Source organism: Erythrolamprus reginae, chromosome 6 (assembly GCF_031021105.1).
Source record: "Erythrolamprus reginae isolate rEryReg1 chromosome 6, rEryReg1.hap1, whole genome shotgun sequence".
NCBI lineage: Eukaryota > Metazoa > Chordata > Lepidosauria > Squamata > Dipsadidae > Erythrolamprus > Erythrolamprus reginae.
Window position 1 is genome coordinate 74,539,971 of NC_091955.1, and position 22,782 is coordinate 74,562,752.

The 22,782-nt window shown below is 41.7% G+C and overlaps 1 protein-coding gene across 2 annotated transcripts in view; it reads right to left on the reverse strand.

Moving 5' to 3' along the window:
- The window catches only part of STAB2 (stabilin 2), a 142,823-nt gene that overhangs the window by 12,654 nt on the left and 107,387 nt on the right, over nucleotides 1-22,782 (reverse strand). For both annotated transcript variants that reach the window (XM_070756273.1, XM_070756272.1), the window contains exons 54-63: nucleotides 22,249-22,305; nucleotides 20,663-20,786; nucleotides 16,973-17,122; nucleotides 14,601-14,705; nucleotides 14,072-14,179; nucleotides 12,964-13,157; nucleotides 11,439-11,580; nucleotides 9,836-9,969; nucleotides 6,631-6,796; nucleotides 2,391-2,497 (exon numbers count right to left, since the gene is read on the reverse strand). In XM_070756273.1, the coding sequence (XP_070612374.1) occupies nucleotides 2,391-2,497; nucleotides 6,631-6,796; nucleotides 9,836-9,969; nucleotides 11,439-11,580; nucleotides 12,964-13,157; nucleotides 14,072-14,179; nucleotides 14,601-14,705; nucleotides 16,973-17,122; nucleotides 20,663-20,786; nucleotides 22,249-22,305 (1,287 nt within the window). The remainder of the gene's footprint in view (nucleotides 1-2,390; nucleotides 2,498-6,630; nucleotides 6,797-9,835; nucleotides 9,970-11,438; nucleotides 11,581-12,963; nucleotides 13,158-14,071; nucleotides 14,180-14,600; nucleotides 14,706-16,972; nucleotides 17,123-20,662; nucleotides 20,787-22,248; nucleotides 22,306-22,782) is intronic.

The following is a 22,782-nucleotide window of genomic DNA, read 5'->3' on the forward strand; positions in this document are numbered from 1 at the left end:
CTACTCCTAACCCCAAAATCTTTAACCTTAGACTATCTACAATTGACCTCTCCCCCTTTCTAAGAGGTCTGTAAGAGGCGTGCATAAGAGCACCGCTGTGCCTACCGTCCCTGTCCTATTGTCTTATTTGGTTACTTTTTATCATTATGTTATCTAATGTTTTATTTGTACAAATTATCACCCTATAATTGTTTGACTAAATAAATAAAAATAAATAAATAAATAAAATAAAATAATAAAATAAAATAATAAAATAAAATAAAATAAAATAAAATAAAAAATAAAATAAAATAAAATAAAATAAAATAAAATAAAATAAAATAAAATAAAATAAAATAAAATAAAATAAAATAAATAAAATAAATAAAATAAAATAAATAAAATAAAATAATAAATGAAATAAATAAAATAAATAAAAAATATCAGGATGTGTTCTTTTGAGTGTTCCCTTTATTTTTTTGAGCAGTGTATTTTATGCTGTATTGTAGGGAAGGCCAGAAAATCTTGTCCGGTCCTCCTTTTCTCACTCTCTTCCTCTTTGGAATTCAACCAGCAGTCTTGTCAGCCCGGAGGCAGAGCAGATGAAGAAATAATCCCATGGAAGACCTAAAATTTATTTTATTTAGATTGGCTATAGCAACATAATCTTGCAAGATTGATTGTGTTCTCTAGGAGTCTCAAGCAGGGTTACTGGGAAGTAAGAAGCATCACCAAGATGCTTCCTTCCAGAAATGGAGTTAGATTGCTGCCTTCTTGTTGCTAATGGTAGAATAAAATGAGTAGAGACTGGGAGGCCCAATGGATTGCAGACTTGCAGAAAACCTAGAAGGCATTTATAATAGGAGCAAAACATAGGAAAAGTGGCCAGGTCTCTTCTGGCTCCAGGGATGTCACATTTTGCAGCTGAGGATCTCATGCCGTTTATATGGTATAGGACAGTGTTTCCCAACCTTGGCAACTTGGGATATCTGGACTTCAATTCCCAGAATTCCCCAGCCAGCATTTGCTGGCTGGGGAATTCTGGGAGTTGAAGTCCCAATATCTTCAAGTTGCCAAGGTTGGGAAAAACTGGTATAAGACAGTGATGGCGAACTTTTTTTGGTTTGCATGCTAAAAGGGCTGTATGTGGGTGTCCCCCACCCACTCATGTGCACACACACACCGCGCTTCCCCCTGCACATGCTCCAGGCCTTTCTGAAGTCTGGTAGGTGAAAAAAATGTCCAAACGGGCAAACCGGAAGTTCGGGAAGACACACACTTCCGGTTTGCCATTGTGCTGTTTTTTGCACTCCGTAGGGTTCAGAGAAGCTTCCTGAAGCTCCAGAGTGCAAAAAAACAGCACAACGGGCAAACTGGAAGTTTGGAAAACGCACTTCCGGTTTGCCCATTGTGCTGTTTTTTGCACTCCGGCACTTCAGGGAAGCTTCAGGGAAGCCCCAAAGTGCAAAAAACAGCACAAGATCCCAACATCCCAAGGCCGAAAATCAGCTGGCGCACTGGAGCTAAAACATGTCAAAGTCTCGTGTGCCCTCCGATATGGCGCTGCATGCCACCTGTGACACACATGCCATAGGTTCGCCATCAAGGGTATAGGATGCCAATTTGCATCTTGAATCACAGAACAGAAAAGGAAACCTGTTGCTCCACTCTCTCAGGAGGAAGTATTGTTGTTGGTCTTTCCAATAGTTGGAGATATTTTCTAAAAGAGATATTTTTTCAATAATGTCTTCTTGACCTTGAATGATAACAAGCCAATTGATAAAACCCTGGCATCTCTGACAGCTACAATATTTTCAACTACAGTGGTACCACAACTTACCAAACTTAATTCGTTCCATGACCAGGTTCTTAAGTAGAAACGTTTGTAAGAAGAAGCAATTTTTCCCATAGGAATCAATGTAAAAGCAAATAATGCGTGCAATTGGGGAATCCACAGGGAGGGGGGAGGCCATGTTTCCTCCCAGGAGATTCCTAGAGAGGCCCCACAGAGGCTTTTCCCCGCCTTTTCCTGCCCTTTCCTCCCAGGAGATTCCTAGAGAGGCCCCACAGAGGCTTCTCCCCGCCTTTGCCTGCCCTTTCCTCCCAGGAGATTCCTAGAGAGATCCCACAGAGGCTTCTCCCCACCTTCTCCAATTACAGTTTCAGAGGCTCAGGTTTGTAAGTGGAAAATGGTTCTTGAGAAGAGGCAAAAAAATCTTGAATACCCAGTTCTTATCTAGAAAAGTTTGTAAGTAGAGATGTTTGTAGGTAGAGGTACCACTGTATAGTAACAGACTGTTTATGCCTTGTGTATTACTCCCCTTTAAACAAATAACTGATTCAGATCATAAACGATTCAACTTTGTTCCTTTGCTTTCTAGGGGAGGAAAAGCTTTGCTTTTATTACTCACATTCAGAAAGTTTCTAAATGTTGGGAAAGTAAAGAGGACTTGAAGCAAGTTTCCACTGCACGTGAATCCATCTCCCACATAACCGGTCTTACAAGTGCAATTGACATCTATAAAACAACAAAGAGAGTTTAGATAAGAAACTGAGATGGCCAAAGGACTTGAATATCTATTAGGAATGGAGGGGGTCTTTTCTCTAAGACCCAGTTCCCAGGCCCACACATAAATAATTTCTCTGCAATCTGAAATGTATGTATGTATGTGTGTGTGTGTGTGTGTGTGTGTGTTTGTGTGTATAGAGGCAAAAAGGAGCTGTGACGTTCCTTGAAATATACCAGGGTGATCCGACATAAAAAAACATATAGCCCCTCCCTGGTACACAGCTGGAAGGGATCTGATCTGATAGCACCTCTGCTAAGTCTCTGCCTTACAAGGCAGAGTCCACAGGATCAAATCCCAGTAAGGAAGGGTGTGGCTAGCTGATGAGGCCAGAACAAGGCCGAAATGGGACCATCCTACTAGGACAGTTTGGTTAACCTTTTTGTCACTGCTTGCCAAATGCATGCATAATGCAATGCGCACGTGACCCTCCATGCGCTCCACCCCCATGCATGTGCACACAACCCACCTCGTGTGAGCCCTATCCCCATGCATGCATGCACGACCCCCTTTCACTCCCCCTGATCCCCTGCATGTGCCCCACATATAGGAGACCGTTGCTCCCTCTGTCCCCCCTGTGCATGCACACATGCAGGGGTGGACAGCAGGCAGGATGGGGTGGAACGCAGTTCCTCCGGCGGAAATGAAGATGCGTGCACAGCTCCAGCTGATCAGCGGCTTTCACTTCCTGGATTACTGGCCTCGGCTCGGCTCTTCTTTTTTCTCCTGCTGCTGTGTCTGCGCTCCTTGCTTTTTTCCTCTTTCCTCCTTCCTGGCCTCGCATGAGCTTCCCTCTCTCCTGCTTGGCTCCCCTCCAGCCTCACGCGGCCACCTCCCTCCTGACGTGCAAGTAGAAGGCGTGGGTGGAAGCGGCGTTGGCAGCATTCGCCTAGCTACCCAGCCTGAGATGGGGGGGGGGGTGACCCAGGAAGGAGAGTGTGGGAAACGCGAAGCAAATTGTCCCTCCAGCGAGCAACACTGGTAAGGTTGTAAGTCGAGGAGTTAACAGTTCACTTGAACGATGATGATCATTAAGAACAGGGGTCCCCAAACTTTTTACACAGGGGGCCAGTTCACTGTCCCTCAGACTGTTGGAGGGCCGGACTATTAAAAAAACGTGTGAACAAATCCCTATGCACACTGCACATACATTATTTAAAGTAAAAAACAAAATGGGAACAAATACAATATTTAATATTTATTCTTCCTTTCTCTCTCCCTTTCTCTCTGTCCTTCTGTCTTTCTAGTTCTCTCTCTTTCTCTCTGTCCTCTCTCTCTTTTTTTTTCTCTCTCTTCTCTCTTTCTCTCACTCACTCTTTATATCTCTCCCTCTCTCTCTCTCCCTTTCTCTCTCTCTCCCTTTCTATCTCTCCTCTTCCTTTCTCTCTCCCTCTCTATCTTTCCCTCTTTCTCTCCCCCCTCTTTCTTTCTCTCTCTCTTCTCTTTCTCTCACTCTTTCTCTCTACCTTTCTTTCTCTTTCTCTCTCTCCCTTTCTCTGTCCCTCTTTCTTTCTCTCTGTCCCTCTCTTTCTTTTTCTCTGTCCCTCTCTTTCTTTCTCTCTGTCCCTCTCTATCTTTCTCTCTGTCCCTCTCTCTTTCTCTCTGTCCCTCTCTTTCTTACTCTCTGTCCCTCTTTCTTTCTCTCTGTCCCTCTCTTTCTTTCTCTCTGTCCCTCTCTTTCTTTCTCTCTGTCCCTCTTTCTTACTCTCTGTCCCTCTCTTTCTTTCTCTCTGTCCCTCTCTTTCTTTCTCTCTGTCCCTCTCTTTCTTTCTCTCTCTTATCTCTGTGTGGGGGGGGAGGCGGCTGCTTGAAAACCCCTGACCTCCATCGCCTCCCCCTCACGGCACAAGGCGAGCACACCTCGCCGCTGACACAGGCGGCGGGGACTGCCCTGTCCCCGTCCCCCTTGCGCAAAACTACGCAGCCCCAGATCGCTCGCTTCTCCAGCCAGCAAAGCCGACTGCCCGGCTTTGCTGGCTGATGCAGGAAAGGAAAGCCTCACATTTAAAAAGCACGCCACTTTCTGGGACTGCGGCGCCGTGGTGGCCTTCAAGCGCGGCCCTTCGCGGCGCCCCCCACCCGTTCCTGCAGGAAGAGATCGGGCACTTTACCGGGAGGTGGAGGCGGCGTGGGGCCGGACGCTGGGTGCCGGGGAGGGCGAAGGCGTGGACGCGCCTCTCAGCTGCAGAGCGGAACGGGGATGGAGATCCGCGGCGGAGTCCGGCGCTGGGGCCATGCGGGACCGCTCATCCAGGCGCGCGTGGACCGGCAAGCCTGGATGAGCGGTCCCGCATGGCCCCAGGCTCCCAACGCCGGACTCCGCCGCGGATCTCCATCCCCGTTCCGCTCTGCAGCTGAGAGGCGCGTCCACGCCTTCGCCCTCCCCGGCACCCAGCGTCCGGCCCCACGCCGCCTCCACCTCCCGGTAAAGTGCCCGATCTCTTCCTGCAGGAACGGGTGGGGGGCGCCGCGAAGGGCCGCGCTTGAAGGCCACCACGGCGCCGCAGTCCCAGAAAGTGGCGTGCTTTTTAAATGTGACGCTTTCCTTTCCTGCATCAGCCAGCAAAGCCGGGCAGTCGGCTTTGCTGGCTGGAGAAGCGAGCGATCTGGGGCTGCGTAGTTTTGCGCAGGGGGGACAGGGGGACAGGGGGACAGGGCAGTCCCCGCCGCCTGTGTCAGCGGCGAGGTGTGCTCGCCTTGTGCCGTGGGGGGGAGGCGATGGAGGTCAGGGGTTTTCAAGCAGCCGCCTCCCCCCCACACACAAACTTAGCCATGGTGCACTTAGCTGTGACTTTCAGTGGACAGTTTTTCACTCACCGCGGAGGAGGAGGGGAGGAGGAGGTGGAGAGGCAAGGGGGCGGGGAGGAAAGCGGCCCTGCAATTGGCCAATTTCTTTCTCGCCTTTAGGGAGAGGAACTGTTGCTGCTCTGCCATAGGGCAGCAACAGTTTCTCTCCCTAAAGGCGACAAAGGAAGGGGCCAATTGCAGGCCCGCTTTCCTCCCCGCCCCCTTGCCTCTCCACCTTCTCCTCGCTGAGCAGCCGACCGCGGTGAGTTGACAGGAGATTCGGGAGCTTATTTTATCGACCAGTAAAATCTCGTGAGCTTGCCACGGGCCGGTTAAAAGACCTCGTTGGGCCGCATCCGGCCCGCGGGCCGTAGTTTGGGGACCGCTGATTAAGAACCTAAGAACCTAAGAAGAGCCATGCTGAATTAGGCCAAAGCCCATTGAGTCCAGCATTCTGTGTCCCACAGTGGCCCACCAATTGTCCATGGGGATCTTGAGCAGAAAGAGAAGGCAAGACCCTCCCTTTCCCCTGACCCCCAACAAATGGTACTCATTCAAGCCTCTCCCACCTGATCTCATGGCCGGCAAGCCACTCCTACCCAGTCACATGACCATTACACCACACCCACAAAATAAGCCACACCCACATTGTGGCAGTAAAAAAATTGGCTGCCCATTACTGCACACATGTCTCCTGCATGTAAACTGCCCCTGCACTTGGGCAGCAGAGACCCTAACCTAAGACAAGCTGACCAGTGGGAGGCGCATGCACATGCGTGGTTGAAATGAGCTGGATGATGGCTCATGTGCCCGCAAAGAGGGCTCTACGCGCCATCTGTGTGAGGGGTGCCATAGGTTCATCATCACAGTGCTAGGACCTACGCCTATTTTATTTATTTATTAGTTTGATTTCTAGGACGCCCTTCTCTAAGGATTTAGAGCGGCTTACAACATAAATAATACAAAAATAATACACAGAAACGAGTTAGACATTGAAAATTTTACATTAAAATTAAAAAATCCACCCTGATTAAAACATTTAAAAACTTTCCAGCCCGATTCATCCAAACATATTAAACGTATTAAATGTTTACATATTGTTTCTCATTTTAAAAATTGCTTATAACTGTAATATGTTTAAATACAAAGTAAATATGTAAATATAATGCAAATCTGCCTGAGACTGCTACAATTATAAAAGTGTCCAAGGTCTATAAAGACTTTAATTCAGACCTCGGTGGGTTGAGCATAGACTAGAGCCAAGATGGCAGATTCTCAAACATTCTTCCATTTTTACCTTTGACTCTGTAACAGAAAACATCCCAGGTTTCTGTCAGGTTGACTCGGATTCCGTAATCAATAATGCCAACAACTCCTCCACCACATTTTGGGGCAGAGAAAGCTGTTGGATATCCGACTTTTCCATTAGCCAGCCAACCAGCTGCACATAGATGATATTTGGCCTGTTGGTAACATGTAAGGAATACAATCATGAAACAAAAGAAAATGGATAACTATCCTAAGCTAAAGCTATGGGGCTTATCCAACATAAGAAATAAACACTGAGAGCGTATGCACCAAAGATAAATTCCTTGTGTGTCCAATCACACTGGGCCAATAAAGAATTCTATTATATTCTATTCTTTTCTTTTCTATTCCATTAATGAACTCAATCTGTATAGTCTGGAGGACAGAAGGAAAAGGGGGGACATGATCGAAACATTTAAATATGTTAAAGGGTTAAATAAGGTCCAGGAGGGAAGTGTTTTTAATAGGAAAGTGAACACAAGAACAAGGGGACACAATCTGAAGTTAGTTGGGGGAAAGATCAAAAGCAACGTGAGAAAATATTATTTCACTGAAAGAGTAGTAGATCCTTAGAACAAACTTCCAGTAGACATGGTTGGTAAATCCACAGTAACTGAATTTAAACATGCCTGGGATAAACATATATCCATTGTAAGATAAAATACAGGAAATAGTATAAGACTAGATGGACCATGAGGTCTTTTTCTGCCGTCAGTCTTCTATGTTTCTATGTTTCTATTCTATTCTATTCTATTCTATTCCACTCTACTCTACTCTAAATATCAGAAGATGCTTTCACTGTGAGACAAAATGAATATAGCACATGATGGTTGCATTCCTACTGCATGAACATGCACATAATGGTTACATTATTGAGAATGCTACAGACCACAGATTTCTGTCATATTTATAGAATCCTCGAGGCATTCTTTGAAGTTTCCACAGGGTGGATGAGTCATAGCAACAAGATAGATTGACTCATTTTCCACTCAGAACTTGGAATTTTATCTCAACTCTGATTGGCAGACTGTGGCTGTTACACCCTGGATTTTTCCACAAAACTGGCTGCAAATGGCTCATACTTGCAGAAGAAAGCTTTTGCAACCTGGATGTCTATGGAGGTTCTCAACTGTCCAGGTTATGGTCATCCCAAAGGTGGTGTTCAAAAGGTAAATGGGATTTCTTAGTCCCCGTTGCCCCCCGAAATCATTTTGCGTCTTATTCAATATCTATGGAGATTCTCAGTCATCCAGGTCATGGCTGTGCCAAAGGAGCTTTTTATTTTTTTATTTAATTTTTAATTGATTTTTATAATAACAATAAAACATTCACACAACACATAACAATGTGCTCAGTATTCAAGTTGCCCACCACCAGACAACACCCATACCCCTCCATATTTTCTATATATCATTTTAATTCCAGAGCAATATATCTATTTACATATTATAAAGTAATTCTAATTTGTTCTTTATACCTTGGTCTCGAATTCTACTGACCACATATCCCAGGGTTCTTCAACCTTCTTTCTTCAGGGGAACCCTTGTCAGATTTCTGGCGGAACCCTGGTTCGCTGCATTCCACCCGCTTCCCTCCCCATTCTTTGGCGATTACGGGAGCTGGTGGGAGAGTTGGAGTGAAGGCAAAGCCAGAGAAGACGGGCGGGATTGAAGGGGGAAACTGTCTTGCCTTGCCTTCTGATTAAGTCGTGGAACCTCTGGCTGGCCCTTGTGGAACCCTTGGGTTCCGCGGAACCCTGGTTGAAAAACAATGACATATCCTCTTACCTTGTCCCATCCTATCAGTTCGCGCAGATTATCGTTAGTTTCATTGGCTGAATTCATCCTTTTATCCATAATCTCAAACTGAATATGATCCAGCATGTACCGATACCAATTTTGTATTGTCCATTTTGTTGCATCCTTCCAGCCTGGGACTATTACCGCCTGAGCGCTTTCTATCGCTGCTTTTTTTATTTCTCTAAATTCTCCCAGCTCGTTCCTTTTAGCTAATACTGCCATTTCCCTTTTAATTGTCCATGGTATATTTAACATCCTATTAGTGTCCTCTTGCACTTCTTTCCAAAAGTTCTGCACTACCGGACATTCCCAAATCATATGCATAAATACCCCCTTATCTTGACACCCGTGCCAACAAGTATTCTTAGCATTCTAGTATGCAAGTTGCGCGGGTGTGTGGTACCACTTATGTAGTATTTTCCTTCTCATTGCCCCAAAGGAGCTTTTTCAAGAGGCAACCAGTATTTCTGGGTTTTTTGTCTTTTAAGACATTCAGAGCTGAAGAAGCTTCTTGGATGATATTGTGGTTGGCTCTGGGCCAGCTCCTGCTCCAAGGACTGTGGGGGTGGATGTGGGTGAATCCTCCCAGGGTCAGAGGCCAGTTTTATTGCTGACTGCTTCTGACAGCGAAGTGTCTGAAGCAGATAGTGGAGTGAAATGGGATCCTCAAAGGGGGTAATGGCAGACAGCCCATTAGGTAGTCGCCCCCTGAGTGATTCATCATCATTATCATCACTGGATTCGGAAGAAGAGACATTCATTGATGTATGCAGGTGCAGGGCAATATATAGGAAAGAGCAACTGCATAAATACTACAGGAAATAAGGTAGATTACCTGTGGCTGGGTGTAATTAGATTAATTGAGGCTGCTGTTAAATAGTCAGCATTTTGGCCTCTAGGTGTGAGAGTTTATCCATCCGGTAAAGGAGGACGTGTGTTTTGTATCAGGATTCTACAAAGACTCTCTGAACTGTTTCTAGGACTTTTGAACTAAATCAGAGTCAAGTTTGTGACTTTGCAAATTCTTGAAGGAGAGTGACTGTGACATCTTCACAGCTGCTTGTTATCTGCTTTGTGTTTGTTTATTGTTCTTCATAGCACTTAAGGCAATTGCTTTGAAGGTGAGCATTTTGCCTGAATAAAAGTGTGTGGCTCCTCTTTTACTTTCGATAAAAAACATTGTTATTGACTTACAACTGTGTGTGTCTGTATTCCTACCTTTGAACTTAATTGAGGGCTCGTGCCGAGAAGCCGGGCAGAACAGATGAGAAGCAAAATGTATTCAAAGAAAAAAGAAACCAGAGTCCAGTTGCCTCTTGAAAAAGCACTTGTGGGACATTTTCATCCAACACCATGCATATTTCCCTCTTGGCTAGGATAAATAAGCATTCTTACCTTCTGAGCATATAAGAGCTGAGTATACGTAGCTACTGTAGCACCTTCATCTTCACAAGTCTTATTTGCATCAGCAAAAGTCAATTTATACTGCCCCTTTGGAGAGCGTATGTGAAAAACACCAACTGTGGCATCTGAAAAGAAGAAAGATGCAAAAATATTGCAGACATGATGATTTATAAAAAGCTGGGAAACATCAGATATAAAGGGTGTTGCTTTGTAAAGACAAGAAAATGAAGTATTTCCTTTGCACAGTTTCATATTTCATACCAGCTTCAGCATATCCTGACAATATGATTATATAAAAAGTTGACTCTCTTTGATATCTCAAGAATCTATGCAGATAATACAGTAATTCATTAGTCTTGATATACTAGGGACTGATGTACGCACTTGGTGCATATTTAGACATAGTTGCACCAAATTCATATATACAGTATTTATGTTGTAACAAGGTGCAAATTCTATACCTGAATGATATATTTTTGTTCCCCGAAAATAAGCCCTATCCCCCCCAAAATAAGCCCTTCCCAAAAATATTTAAACACATGCACAACTGGTCTCCGCCATTTCAATTCAATTCAATTCAATTTATTAGATTTGTATGCCGCCCCTCTCTGAAGACTTGGGGAGGCTCACAAAAATAATAAAAACAATATTCCAGTGAAAACAAATCTAATATTAAAAAGCACATAAAACCCTATCATATTTTAAAAAGCAAACAACATATACATACCCAAACATAAATATAAAAAAAGCCTGAGGGAAAGGTGTCTCAACTCCCCCATGCCTGGCGGTATAGACAAAAGACAAGGAGTGTGGGGACAGTTCTAATCTCCAGGGGGAGTTGATTCCAGAGGGCTGGGGCTGCCACAGAGAAGGCTCTTCCCCTGGGGCCCGCCAAATAACATTGTTTGGTCGACGGGACCCGGAGAAGGCCAACTCTGTGGGACCTTATTGGTCGCTGGGATTCGTGCGGTAGCAGGTGGTTCCGGAGGTAGTCTGGTCCAATGCCATGTAGGGCTTTAAAGGTCATAACCAACACTTTGAATTGTGACCGGAAACTGATCGGCAGCCAATGCAGGCCATGGAGTGTTGCAGAAACGTGGGCGAATCTAGGAAGCCCCACGATGGCTCTCGTGGCCGCGTTCTGCAGGATCTGAAGTTTCCAAACACTTTTCAGAGGTAGCCGCAGGTAGAGAGCGTTGCAGTAATCGAACCTCGAGGTGATGAGGGCATGAGCGACTGTGAGCAGTGACTCCCTGTCCAAATTTACTTTGGTTAAGGTTAGAGAGACAGAGCTGGAAATCAGGCAAGATGGCAAGAGGAACCCCGTCTTGTTCCATGAACCTCAAAATAATAACATCTCCCCCCAAAATAAGGCCAAACAGTAATATGTGTATGCATGGAACTATCATGAGTTACGTCAGAAAAGACCTGAGTTGTCAAAGTCACCAAATTATTATTTTAAAAATTCCTATAAAGATTGACTGTTGTTGAGTTATTTCATACTAGAACCACCACTTTAAAGAATTCTCAGATTCAGCATCATTAAGAAGCATAGACAAGTTGCTTTCAGCTATTTCTAAATTACAAGACTGACCTTGGAAATGGAGGTCGTTACAATTAGCATCTGCATGGCATTGTCCATTGTCTTGTAAACACCTGTTTATTGGCAGCTGATTTACTTCACAATCAATTCCATCCCCAATGTAGTTTTCTTTACATTCACATTTACGCTTATCCTGAAAGGAAATTTTAGTATAACTGAGTATATTTACAGGCTTATAGATTTTGTGTCACATAGAAACATAGAAGATTGACTGCAGAAAAAGACCTCATGGTCCATCTAGTCTGCCCTTATACTATTTCCTGTATTTTATCTTAGGATGGATATATGTTTATCCCAGGCATGTTTAAATTCAGTTACTGTGGATTTACCAACCACATCTGCTGGAAGTTTGTTCCAAGGATCTACTACTCCTTCAGTAAAATAATATTTTCCCACGTTACTTCTAATCTTTCCCCCAACTAACTTCAGATTGTGTCCCCTTGTTCTTGTGTTCACTTTCCTATTAAAAACACTTCCCTCCTGAACCTTATAACATATTTAAATGTTTCGATCATGTCCCCCCTTTCCCTTCTGTCTTCCGGACTATACAGATTGAGTTCATTAAGTCTTTCCTGATAGGTTTTATGCTTAAGACCTTCTACCATTTTTGTAGCCCGTCTTTGGACCAGTTCAATTTTATCAATATCTTTTTGTAGGTGAGGTCTCCAGAACTGAACACAGTCACTAGAGCTGACTTTGGACTTCTATTTAAAAACAAAAACTACATTTCAAATACCCATGATAATTTAAAGTCTTGTAAAACGTAAGTAAGTTTGTTATTCTGCTATAGATCTAGTTCAAGAATAGGCAACCTGATGTCCTTCAGATATCTTAGTTTTGATCTCCTGTTTATATTAGAGACCTTGGGCCAAACTCAAGGGTAATCCTATTTTGATAATTCGGTATGACTCTCTAAAACAGTGGTCCACAACCTTGTTTTGGTCATGCCCCACCTAAGCATCAGGCGAGGGTTGCTACTTATCGCCGCTACTGGTCGCCGGCGTGCACATGTGCTAAACCCAGCGTGTTTTTGCTTCTGTGCATGTGAAAGAAGCAAACTCTCATGAGAAGACACGTGTGCGAGAGAGATTTTGGTGATTATTTTGCTTTCATGCATGCGCAGAAGCAAAAAAATCACTGAAATCTCTCTCTCGGTACCAAAACAGAACTTGCATGCGCAAGTTAGCGGCGGTAATGGGAATCCACCCCTGACTCTTACTATTCAAAAAGTGAACTCCTACTCATGTGGAGAAAGCCTCAAAGGCCATTAACATGCTTCAAACAAGGCTCCAATTGCCCCTATTAAAAATCAAATTGCACTCCTTGGGGTATGGGCCCCACAGTTGGAAACCACTGCTCTAAAAGGTAATTAAACAGATGGCTGTTTACAATGAACTTATTTTTCCCTCAGAAATTGTTGCATATTAGATAACTTTATCTGCAGGCATCTATGGATGCGTTTTTATATCAACAGGGAAACAAATTCGACAGCAACCTTTGCATACGTACTACTTACCGGCCCTGTCATTGTACAGAGAGCATGTTCGTGACATCCACCGTTAAGTCCGTCAGTACAAGGGTTGATAGCCATGCAGGTATAGCCATCTCCCTGGTATCCTTTCTGACATGTACAGTTGACTTTCACATCAGTTTGTACGCATTTTGCATTCTTATGACATCCTCCATTGCTTTTCTTACAAAGCTTCTCAGCTGTGAAGTGCAAAGAAGCACATATCAAAGAAAGATTTACCTCAGAGGGCCCTTGGAACCTTATGACAAACGTTTCCTGTCATTTTAAGATAGGAAACATAATCAAATTTATAAATAAATGTTTATTTATTTATAATTTATAAAAATTTAAATTTATTTATAATTTAGAAATTTGTATTTATTTATAATTCATTAATTTATATTAATTTGTAATTTATAAATAAAGTTTATTTATGAATACATTTATAAATAAACTTGACATAATTTAGTAAGCAAAGAAAACCCACAAACTCCTTCCAAAAACCAGAGGGGGAAAAAACCCATACGACCCATCAAAGGATTACCCATCTCTGCTCTGTACATTCCCCATCCAGTATAGAAAGCAAGTATGTCAATCAAATAGAAGATAACAGAAATAACAATAAAAAAAGTTATATAACTTTCAACATCACATAGTTCACTCAATAGTAATTTTGTGGTTCACTATTGTGTTTGAAGATATTTAGCCCCAATGATCACAACAACTTGTTCTGATGGTTAAACAAAATACTGTTCCATAATAAGTGATGGGAGTACAGAATAGTTTTCACTATTTTTGGTAAGAATCCACATGTGGCATCCGGTTTGCAGTCTACCCTTTATAATCCAGCTGTTCAGATAAACACAGTTTCTATTTGTTCAGTGTATATATTCTTGCTTGAAAGCTCACTTAGAACTCACTGAAACATTCTTTGCAGACTATATGATTACTTTCATATTATAAAATATTACATGGAACGATGGGGAAAGAATGGTGGGGAACAGGAGTTTATGGAGAAAGATTTCCACAGGAATGATAAAGATAAATGATAAAAATGCATTCCTCAAGTTTGAAGAGCAGCTGATGTTTGTTTTGTGCTTAGAATAGTTTTTACCTGTACATGTAAGTCCATCCCCAGTATAATAAGGCTTACACTGACAAGTACCATCAACAGTACACACTGCATTGACGGAACAGCTGGGAGTGCATACTGGGGTTGAAGCTGTGAAGGAAAATTTAAAAATCATAATTTAAATTCAGAATCTCAAGTTTAACAGTAAAGACTAAAAGAGTGAAATAAATATTTTGAAAGATAAAAAGAATGGGCAGCCTCATTGAATCCATGCTTACTGGCTAACATGCATTACACGCATTAATCACTTTTCCATTGATTCCTATGGGAAACATTGTTTCGTCTTACAAACTTTTCATCTTACAAACTTCGTCCTGGAACCAATTAGGTTCATAAGACGAGGTATCACTGTACTTCAATATCAATAAAAAAGAGGATAATATTTTTTTTTCTTTAAGATCTACATAAGAAATCGATATAGAAAAATAACGTAGCCAGTCTAAAACACAAAATCAAAAGGAAATGTTCTCTACAAGCAACATATTTACATGATCAAATACTGTAGTCAGACCTAATTTCGTTTCACAGAGCCGTCCAGTCCATCCTGTTTCACAGAAACAATGTCCTGATCCAGAAATCCCTTCATCACACTGTCCATGTGCTGTACAATCGCAGGCTATGGATAGAACATGGTTACATTATTAGGAGAACGATCCACATGGACTACTCAATTCATAAACAGGCCTTCTGCCTCAGGATCATTAGACTTTAAAAAAGGTGATTATCCCAATCATTAGAAAATTAACAATGATCTAAAATATGAAGGGTCAATTTCAGATGTGGGTTCCTCTCGGTTCGGACCAGTTTGCCCGAACCAATAGTGACCTGCTGGTGACATCACGATGACATCATGGAACTAGTTCGGTCAATGCTGGTCTGTGAGTGCCGCCATCTTTAAAATATGTTGAGGGGAATTTTTTCCAGTTTTTCTTCTGCACAAGCACAAAAGCCGAGTTCCTGGCACTGTGCATGTGATCGGCATCTTGTTTTGGGGAGTTTATTTTGAGGGGGGGGAGTATTTTTTTTGGGGGGGTGGGTTCCAGGGTTTTTTTCCTTGTGCAAATGCACAGAAGCTGATTATCTGGGATTATGCATTTGGTCGCCATCTTGTTTTTGTGGGAGTTTTGTGGGGGAAATTTTTTGGATCTTTTGCCACTGCACATGCACATGTATGTGCCCACAAGGGGCACCAATGTGGCACAGGTGGAAGCGAACCAGCAACAAGGTAAGTTGTCTGTATTACAAATTTCCTAATCCTGCTAAGATGAATATATGAAGCTCTGTTGTCCTGAAGTGTAGGTCTTATTACTGTTCGCTGGTTCATGTGAAGGTTGTCCTAGAGCTCTAGAAAATAGAAAACACACTCCAGAATATAGAGTGCAGTGCAGTGTAAAGTGTAGTGCAGATTTTCAAGGGCAAAATGTGATTCACCGACAGACAACCCACTGCCTTGGAATCAAAATAAACTACATTTATCTTTTCCCAAAACTGCATAACAATTTAGAAAATCTTTGTGATAGAAATTCCCATGAGCAGGTCAGAAATTTAAAATACAGAGAACATTGCTTATATATAAAGCAACATATAGTTTATGTATGGTATGTTTGTGTGTATGTTTTGCTTTTAAATAAGGGGTTTTTACACATTTTTAAATATTTGATTTGTTACTGTACATTGTTTTTATTATTGCTGTGAGCCTCCCCGAGTCTACGGAGAGGGGCGGCATACAAATCTAATAAATAATAATAATAATAATAATAATAATAATAATAATAATAATAATAATAATATAAAGCACGTTATAGTTTTTATAGATTTTTAAGGGAAAAACTAGGGGCTCAATCAGTGAAAGGCTGCAAAATTTTTTACTACCACACTGTGGGGGTGGCTTATTTTGTGGGGGTGGCTTGCTGGCCATGTGACTCGGAATGGCTTAAAGGTCATGTGACTGGCTTAAATGTGGCCAACTTGACATCACTCATGTCAAGGGTTTGGGTTAGGATTGGGATGCCTGGCCTCTCCTCGCCTCAAAGAGATACAATTTCCCTTAGTATTACTGAACATCCAAAATATACTATTTAATTCTATGTATATATGCCATATGTGTACATACATATTACACACAGGCACACAAAAATATATATTATCTACTATATAAACTGCATGTGTATGTACACACACACACACACGCACGCACACAGCTCTTCTAAAATTATACACATTCAACTTCATTTACTGTGATAGCAAAAACATACCCAGAGCCCAGAAGCAGAAAAAAGAAAAAAAAAATCAAAATTTTTCTACCGGTTCTGCATTCCTGACCATACCCATAGGAGCCCATCACTGGGTTCAGCGCTCCTGGCTTACTCGTGCCTGTCGGTCATTGGGGAGCCAGTTGTGATGACAGTGTGAGGCGCCACCCACCTTTTGCATCCAGGTGGTAGGTGGAGCCTCGAACTGTCTTCGCGACTGGCTCTCCAATGACCAGCAGGCATGAGTGAACTGGGAGCATTTTACCCCTGGAAAAAACCCCAAATACGTGAGGAAAAAGTGATAACAATAGAGAAATTTCAACTCCTAAAAGCACTCTAGACAGTTCATTTTTTTAAAAAAAATGTTCATTTTATCTTCCATGGGATTTACTAACAAGCCGGTTTATAAGCAATCTCCCATCCAGGTACAGAGTAAATTTAGTTCAGTAGCATTCCTGCATTATTTATTTTAAATATGAATGATGGTTCCTGTTCGGATTAGAAGAATTGAAGTGAGTTCTCTCAGATTGAGGCCAGACATTTGATTCAATGAATCATGCAAGTCTTCCTACTCTGGCTCAATGTTACATTTCATTTGTTTTTTTTAACTGTATGTCAACAGGTGGCTTACCTTTGCATTCCAAGCCATATCTTCCTGGCAGACAGAGCTCACACGAAGTCCCATTGAAACCAGCATTACAACTACATTCTCCTGTACCAGCATAACCTTCATCACAGTATCCATGGTTATTGCAAGGAGCTTCTGGACCTCCTGGGCAAGCTGAATAGGAGTGAAAGGCAATGAATCAATCCTTGCACATATAGATTTAGCCTCTCCGAGTCCATTTCAGAGTGAGCGGCATATAAATGCAACAAATAAAAATAAAATAAATTGTCCTGTCTCTGCCCTCTAATAATACATTGGGATTTAACCCCCATAATTCCTTGGTCCGTGCTGACCGGCAATTCTATGGGCTGAAGTCCAAGATATTTGGAGACCACTAAGTTGGTGAAGCTTAGCCAGTTAGGATTTCTAGTTCCACAAGAAGAGTCTCCATTTTCAGACCCAGAATATCTCATTCATTTACCTTAGTAAAAGATCAAGGTATTTTCAATCTCTATCATGAAAATATAGAGAAAGTAAAAATTGCACCATCCTATTTTTCAGACGATAAACATCTCAAAAGAACAGAGATGGGTTAGTCCCAGTTCACACCGGTTTGCCAGAACTGGTAGCAAACTGCTGGTGACATCACAATAATGTCATCAAACCATTCTGTCAGTGTATGTGCACTGCCATCTTTAAAAAATATTAATTTAAAAAAATATTTTCTGGGGGTTTTTTCTTCCATGCAAGCTGAGTTTCTGGCACTGTGCATGTGTCACCATCTTGTTTTTGGCTTTATGGGGGGATTTTGGCCTTCTCCGGGTCCCGTCGACTAAACAATGTCGTTTGGCGGGTCCCTGGGGAAGAGCCTTCTCTGTGGCAGCCCCGACCCTCTGAAACCAGCTCCCCCCTGAGATTAGAACTGCCCCCACCCTCCTTGCCTTTCATAAACTCGTTAAAACCCACCTCTGCCATCACGCATGGGGGGACTGAGATAACTTCCCCAGGCCTATACTGTTTATGTATGGCATGTTATGTGCATGTTTTTTAAATTATGGGTTTTTAGCTTTCTAATTATTGAATTTGTATTATATATTGTTTTCTGTTGCTGTGAGCCGCCTCGAGTCTGCGGACAGGGGCGGCATACAAATTAATTAATTAAATAAATAAATAAATAAATAAATAAATAAAAAATAAATAAATAAATAAATAAATAAATATTTTTTCCCCAGATTTTTTTGGCATTGTGCATGCACACCTATGCAAAGTGTGCCTGCCCATGAGGCACAGCCATGCAGTGAGGGAGGAAGCGAACTGGCAGCAAGGTAAGTTAGAACCCACCCCTACAAATGAGTATATCAAGAACTGGGCATAGCAATTTGCAATAACGGGACTGTCTTGCAATAAAATAGTGCAGTATGGAATTATATTTGAATTAACTATTCTAACCTTATCTTATCTTCAACCCATTCTTATCTTCAAGGATGTTCCATTTTAATTCTTATCTCTTTACCCTTTTTTGTCACTTTTGTAGTCTATTAGCATTCCAAGGCTACTAAGTGTTGTGGTTAGCTCTGACCCAGCTCCTGCCCCAAGCAAAGTGGAGGTGATGTGGGGGAGACATCCACATGCCGCAGGCCTGTTGTGCTTCCAGTAGAATCTGTCTCCTCTGACCAAGGAAGCGTGAGTGACAGGGAAGAGGGGAGTTTGGCAGACAGCCCAGGAGGAGATCAATCATCTGTATCATCCCTGGATTCTGAACAAGAATTAATGACACATCCACGCATGCGTAGAGTGATGCATAGGAGACAACAACTGAAGGATTATTACAAGAGAAAATGAGGCCACCTGTGGTTGGGTGGGGCTGCTGTAATTAGTGTTACAGATAAAAGTACAGCCTGGTGTGTTAGTCTCATGGCAGTTTATCTGATTCATTGTTTCGTCAACATCGTGGTTTTTTGCTGTTCAGGATTGTGTGTGTGGACTCTCTGGACTTTAGAATTGGACTCAATTTCCCAGTTATTGGGTGAGCAATTGGATTGCATTTCACCTGTGCCTTGTGTGTACCAGAAAATCCCTTTGACATTTAAAAAGGGAGCTGTTTCTGTTTTTTCTGTTTATAAAAACTTTTGGGTTTTCCTTTTATCATGTGGTGTGTGTCTTCCTGGACTAATTACCCTGTAATTATGGGCGGTTGAAACACACCAGCAGAACACTAAGAAAGCTCAATCTTTCAACTTTTCTTCTTTTGGTTTTGTTCTTTTACAAACCTCTTTTGCATTTCTATAAGCTGGAGGCTACCATTGAGCCTGCAGATATTTTCCTTGTGGCAATGGGGGATGTCATTTTGGGCACAAGGAATTTACATTCAGAGTGAGTTTTGCATTTGTTTGTGAGCGCACCAATATTCCGAAATTATTTTAGTGAGTTCAAATGAAGATACAACACAGGGCAGAGCTTCAGCACAGTCTGCAAAATGCAGATAAGATGCCCACTGAAATCAAGATACATTTCATTTATAACAACTTTCTTTCTTAACCTGAATTATAGAAATTGGCCCAATTAAAAGCCAAGAACATTAATCCTTTCAGTCTCTTCAAAGGTTAATTATACAGACAAGAGACCAGAAGCTTTTGATTTAAGATAGGTCAATTCCCCTACTCCAAAGTTCAATCAATTCAAATAATTGAATCTGCTGAACTAAAATTTTCAATTAGTTTAACTTTAACTTTTGCAACCTGACCTATTTAGATGTGTTACACTAGAATCCTGATTTTGCTTCACAAGTACAATCAAGCTGACTGAGGGTGAAAGGGATTGTAATGCAACATAATTGAGGAACATCATTTTGGGGATGGCTGATCTAAACAAAGTCATCTAAGGCAAACAACATTTTTTGAAAAAGAAAGAAAAAAAAGATGATTTCTTCAAGTTTCCTTTGGTTCAATGCCTCTACTACTCCCACACCACTCCATTTATGAAACATTCTGAAAATCCTCTAAAACATACTGTGAAGTTTCCAAAAAATGCCCTAATGAATTCATGAGCCACGAGCCAAGTTTCAAAAGAACTCAAGTAATTTATTAGGAGCAACATTCTGGCAATTATTCAGGTGGAGTCAACTTTGACCCCACCTAATTTAGACCCTGTCTCCCCCCTTCTCCATGGGCATGTCATAAATCACATTTTCCAATGGACCAGGTTGGCAGGCTGAAAACCCCCCACCCCTCCTGCTGACTCTGGTAACCCAGGATACTAACTGGAGAAAGGCATGTGTAGAATGTCTTTTCAGTTGGGTCAGCCCAGGAGCTCCATCAATTCCTCCCCTCCTGCTTATGACAACTTTAAAGCTTTGCAAGTTGACATTTACTTCAATGTATGATAATGGAAAGGATTTATCAGGAGTAACAACTTTTCAGTTTATTAGTCTTTATTCAATATACCATCTGTCTTTATCATATGCTACATGATCGGCACACCATCTTTTCTGCTTAAAGGTCAAAATAGACATTGTGTAGGAGAAATGTAATACATTTCAGGTTTTTTTTAGAGAGAGCTAAAGAAGGATCCAGTTTTTACCAGAACAGTGGACCAACCTTCCCCTTGCTATTTTTCTAGATACAAATTATGTCCACTCCTACACCTGCTAAAAACCTATGTAGATATCCATAGTTCTTCATCAAAGTTCAAATATTTAAGATTGCAGAGACTTACCTCGGCATTTATTTCCAAAGAATCCTTTGCAGCACTGTGGTATCCTCATTGCTAAAGCACAACTTCTCCGACAGCCCGACAGGACCCTGTGACCGATGGTATATTCACATTGCTGCTTGTCGCCCTTAGGATTTTGTATATGGAAATAGGAAAACAAACTAACCAACCAGCCAGGGTATTAGCAGGCATAAGCATCTCATAAGTCATAAGCATCTCTGTCTGACTGTTGGCATGAATACCAACCTACTGTATACAAACAATGTAAGGACTGGCTTTGTTAACAAGGCGATACTGTTTGGTGTAGTGGTTAAGGTGTTGGACTAGGGATAAAGAGACCCGGGTTCTAGGGCCGCAGGGAAGCCAACTGAGTAAACCTGAGCCAGTTACTCCCTCTCAACCCTAACGAGGGTCAACCTGTGCAACAAATTGGTTGGCTACTCCTCATTGCATGAGACACTGATAGTTTCCTAATGTCCTTGTGAACTATATGTTAGTCATGACCTTTAAAGCTCTACATGACTTTGGATCAGACTACCTCCGGAACTGCCTGCTACCGCACAAACCCCAGCGACCGATAAGGTCCCACAGAGTTGGCCTTCTCCGGCTCCCGTCGACTAAACAATGGAATCAACTCCCCCCAGGAGATTAGAACTGCCCCCACCTTCCCTGTCTTTCGTAAACTACTCAAGACTCATTTATACCACCAGGCATGGGGGAGTTGAGATATTCCTTCCCCCTAGGCATGGTATGTCTGTGTGTATGTTTGGTTTTATAAGAAGGGTTTTTAGTTGTTTTATTATTGGATTGTCACATGCTGTTTTTATCATTGTTGTTAGTTGCCCTGAGTCTACGGAGAGGGGCGGCATACAAATCCAATAAATTATTATTATTATTATTATTAATTATTATTATTCTATGAGGCCAGTTACAACAAACTGGAACTAAATGGGGCAAAGCTAAGAAAAGTAACAACTTAGTCTTTTGCACACCCCGATTTGTTCAGAGCAACAATATAGTACTATTTCTTTCTTCTTTATTTTATTTATTAATTAATTGATTTTGTCAAGTACATATTGGTCGCATACAAAGATATAACAATGTTTATATGCATGATATTAGTAAGAGAGAAACATTAGGATGGGACGGAAGGCACACTGGTGCCCTTATGCATGTCCCTTAGGAATTAGAAGAGGTCAATACTTTCAACATTCTAGGCCAGAGAAGACTGGATAATAAAGTCATAATGGTTTGCAAATAAATATCACTGATTCCCCCCCACTCAACTTTCATGGTTATTTGGGGAGGATTTATGTGGTGATTTTTATTTTTTGGGGCCTTTAAGGTGCTATGTAAAGTCATATAAAAACTTCTATGTGAGGGCATATAAAACATCTTATTGTTTCCCTGCTCATCTTTACATATAGGAGCAGATATTTACCACCAATATTTGGTGATTTATCAGGAAATTTGGAAATATGATAAAGAAATAGAAATTGGGGAGGTGGTTTCTTTCACTTTCTCTGAATTTTTTTTAAAAAAATGGGTTTATTTAAAAATTGAGTTTAAAAATGTGCAGTCATAATTACCGTAACTTTACTTCCACCAGGACACTGATAATTCCTGAAACAGTTGATACAATCTCCCTAATGAGAAAGGAAAGCACATGCTTTAGACCAAATATTTAACATTTACCAATGTTTAAAAGCACATACTTCCTTACACATACAATGCAAATGCCTTAAAGCATGAGCTACACAACCCAGCATGGTGAGCTACACAGCAGACTAAATTTCCCCTTATTTTTCCTATCACACTCTTGCAAAGATAGAGGTAGTGATTTCCATATGCCAATATGCCAATCTAGCTCTTGCTATTTGCAAAAGTTTCATAAAGTCAGCATATTTGTTTTACTCGTCCTGTTCATGTTAAGACTGTATGGAAAGCACAAATCACGATCAGAGAAACACAACAAGAGTTGACAAGTTAGAAACTACAACCTCCTACCCTTCAATGCTTTTGGTTGAATTTTGCAAATTCTATGCTTTTTTAGTCCACAAGGAAGCTCAAGTGCATAGTGGAGAATTTTTCAAAAAGCAAGTCCAGTAAACAAGATAAATGAA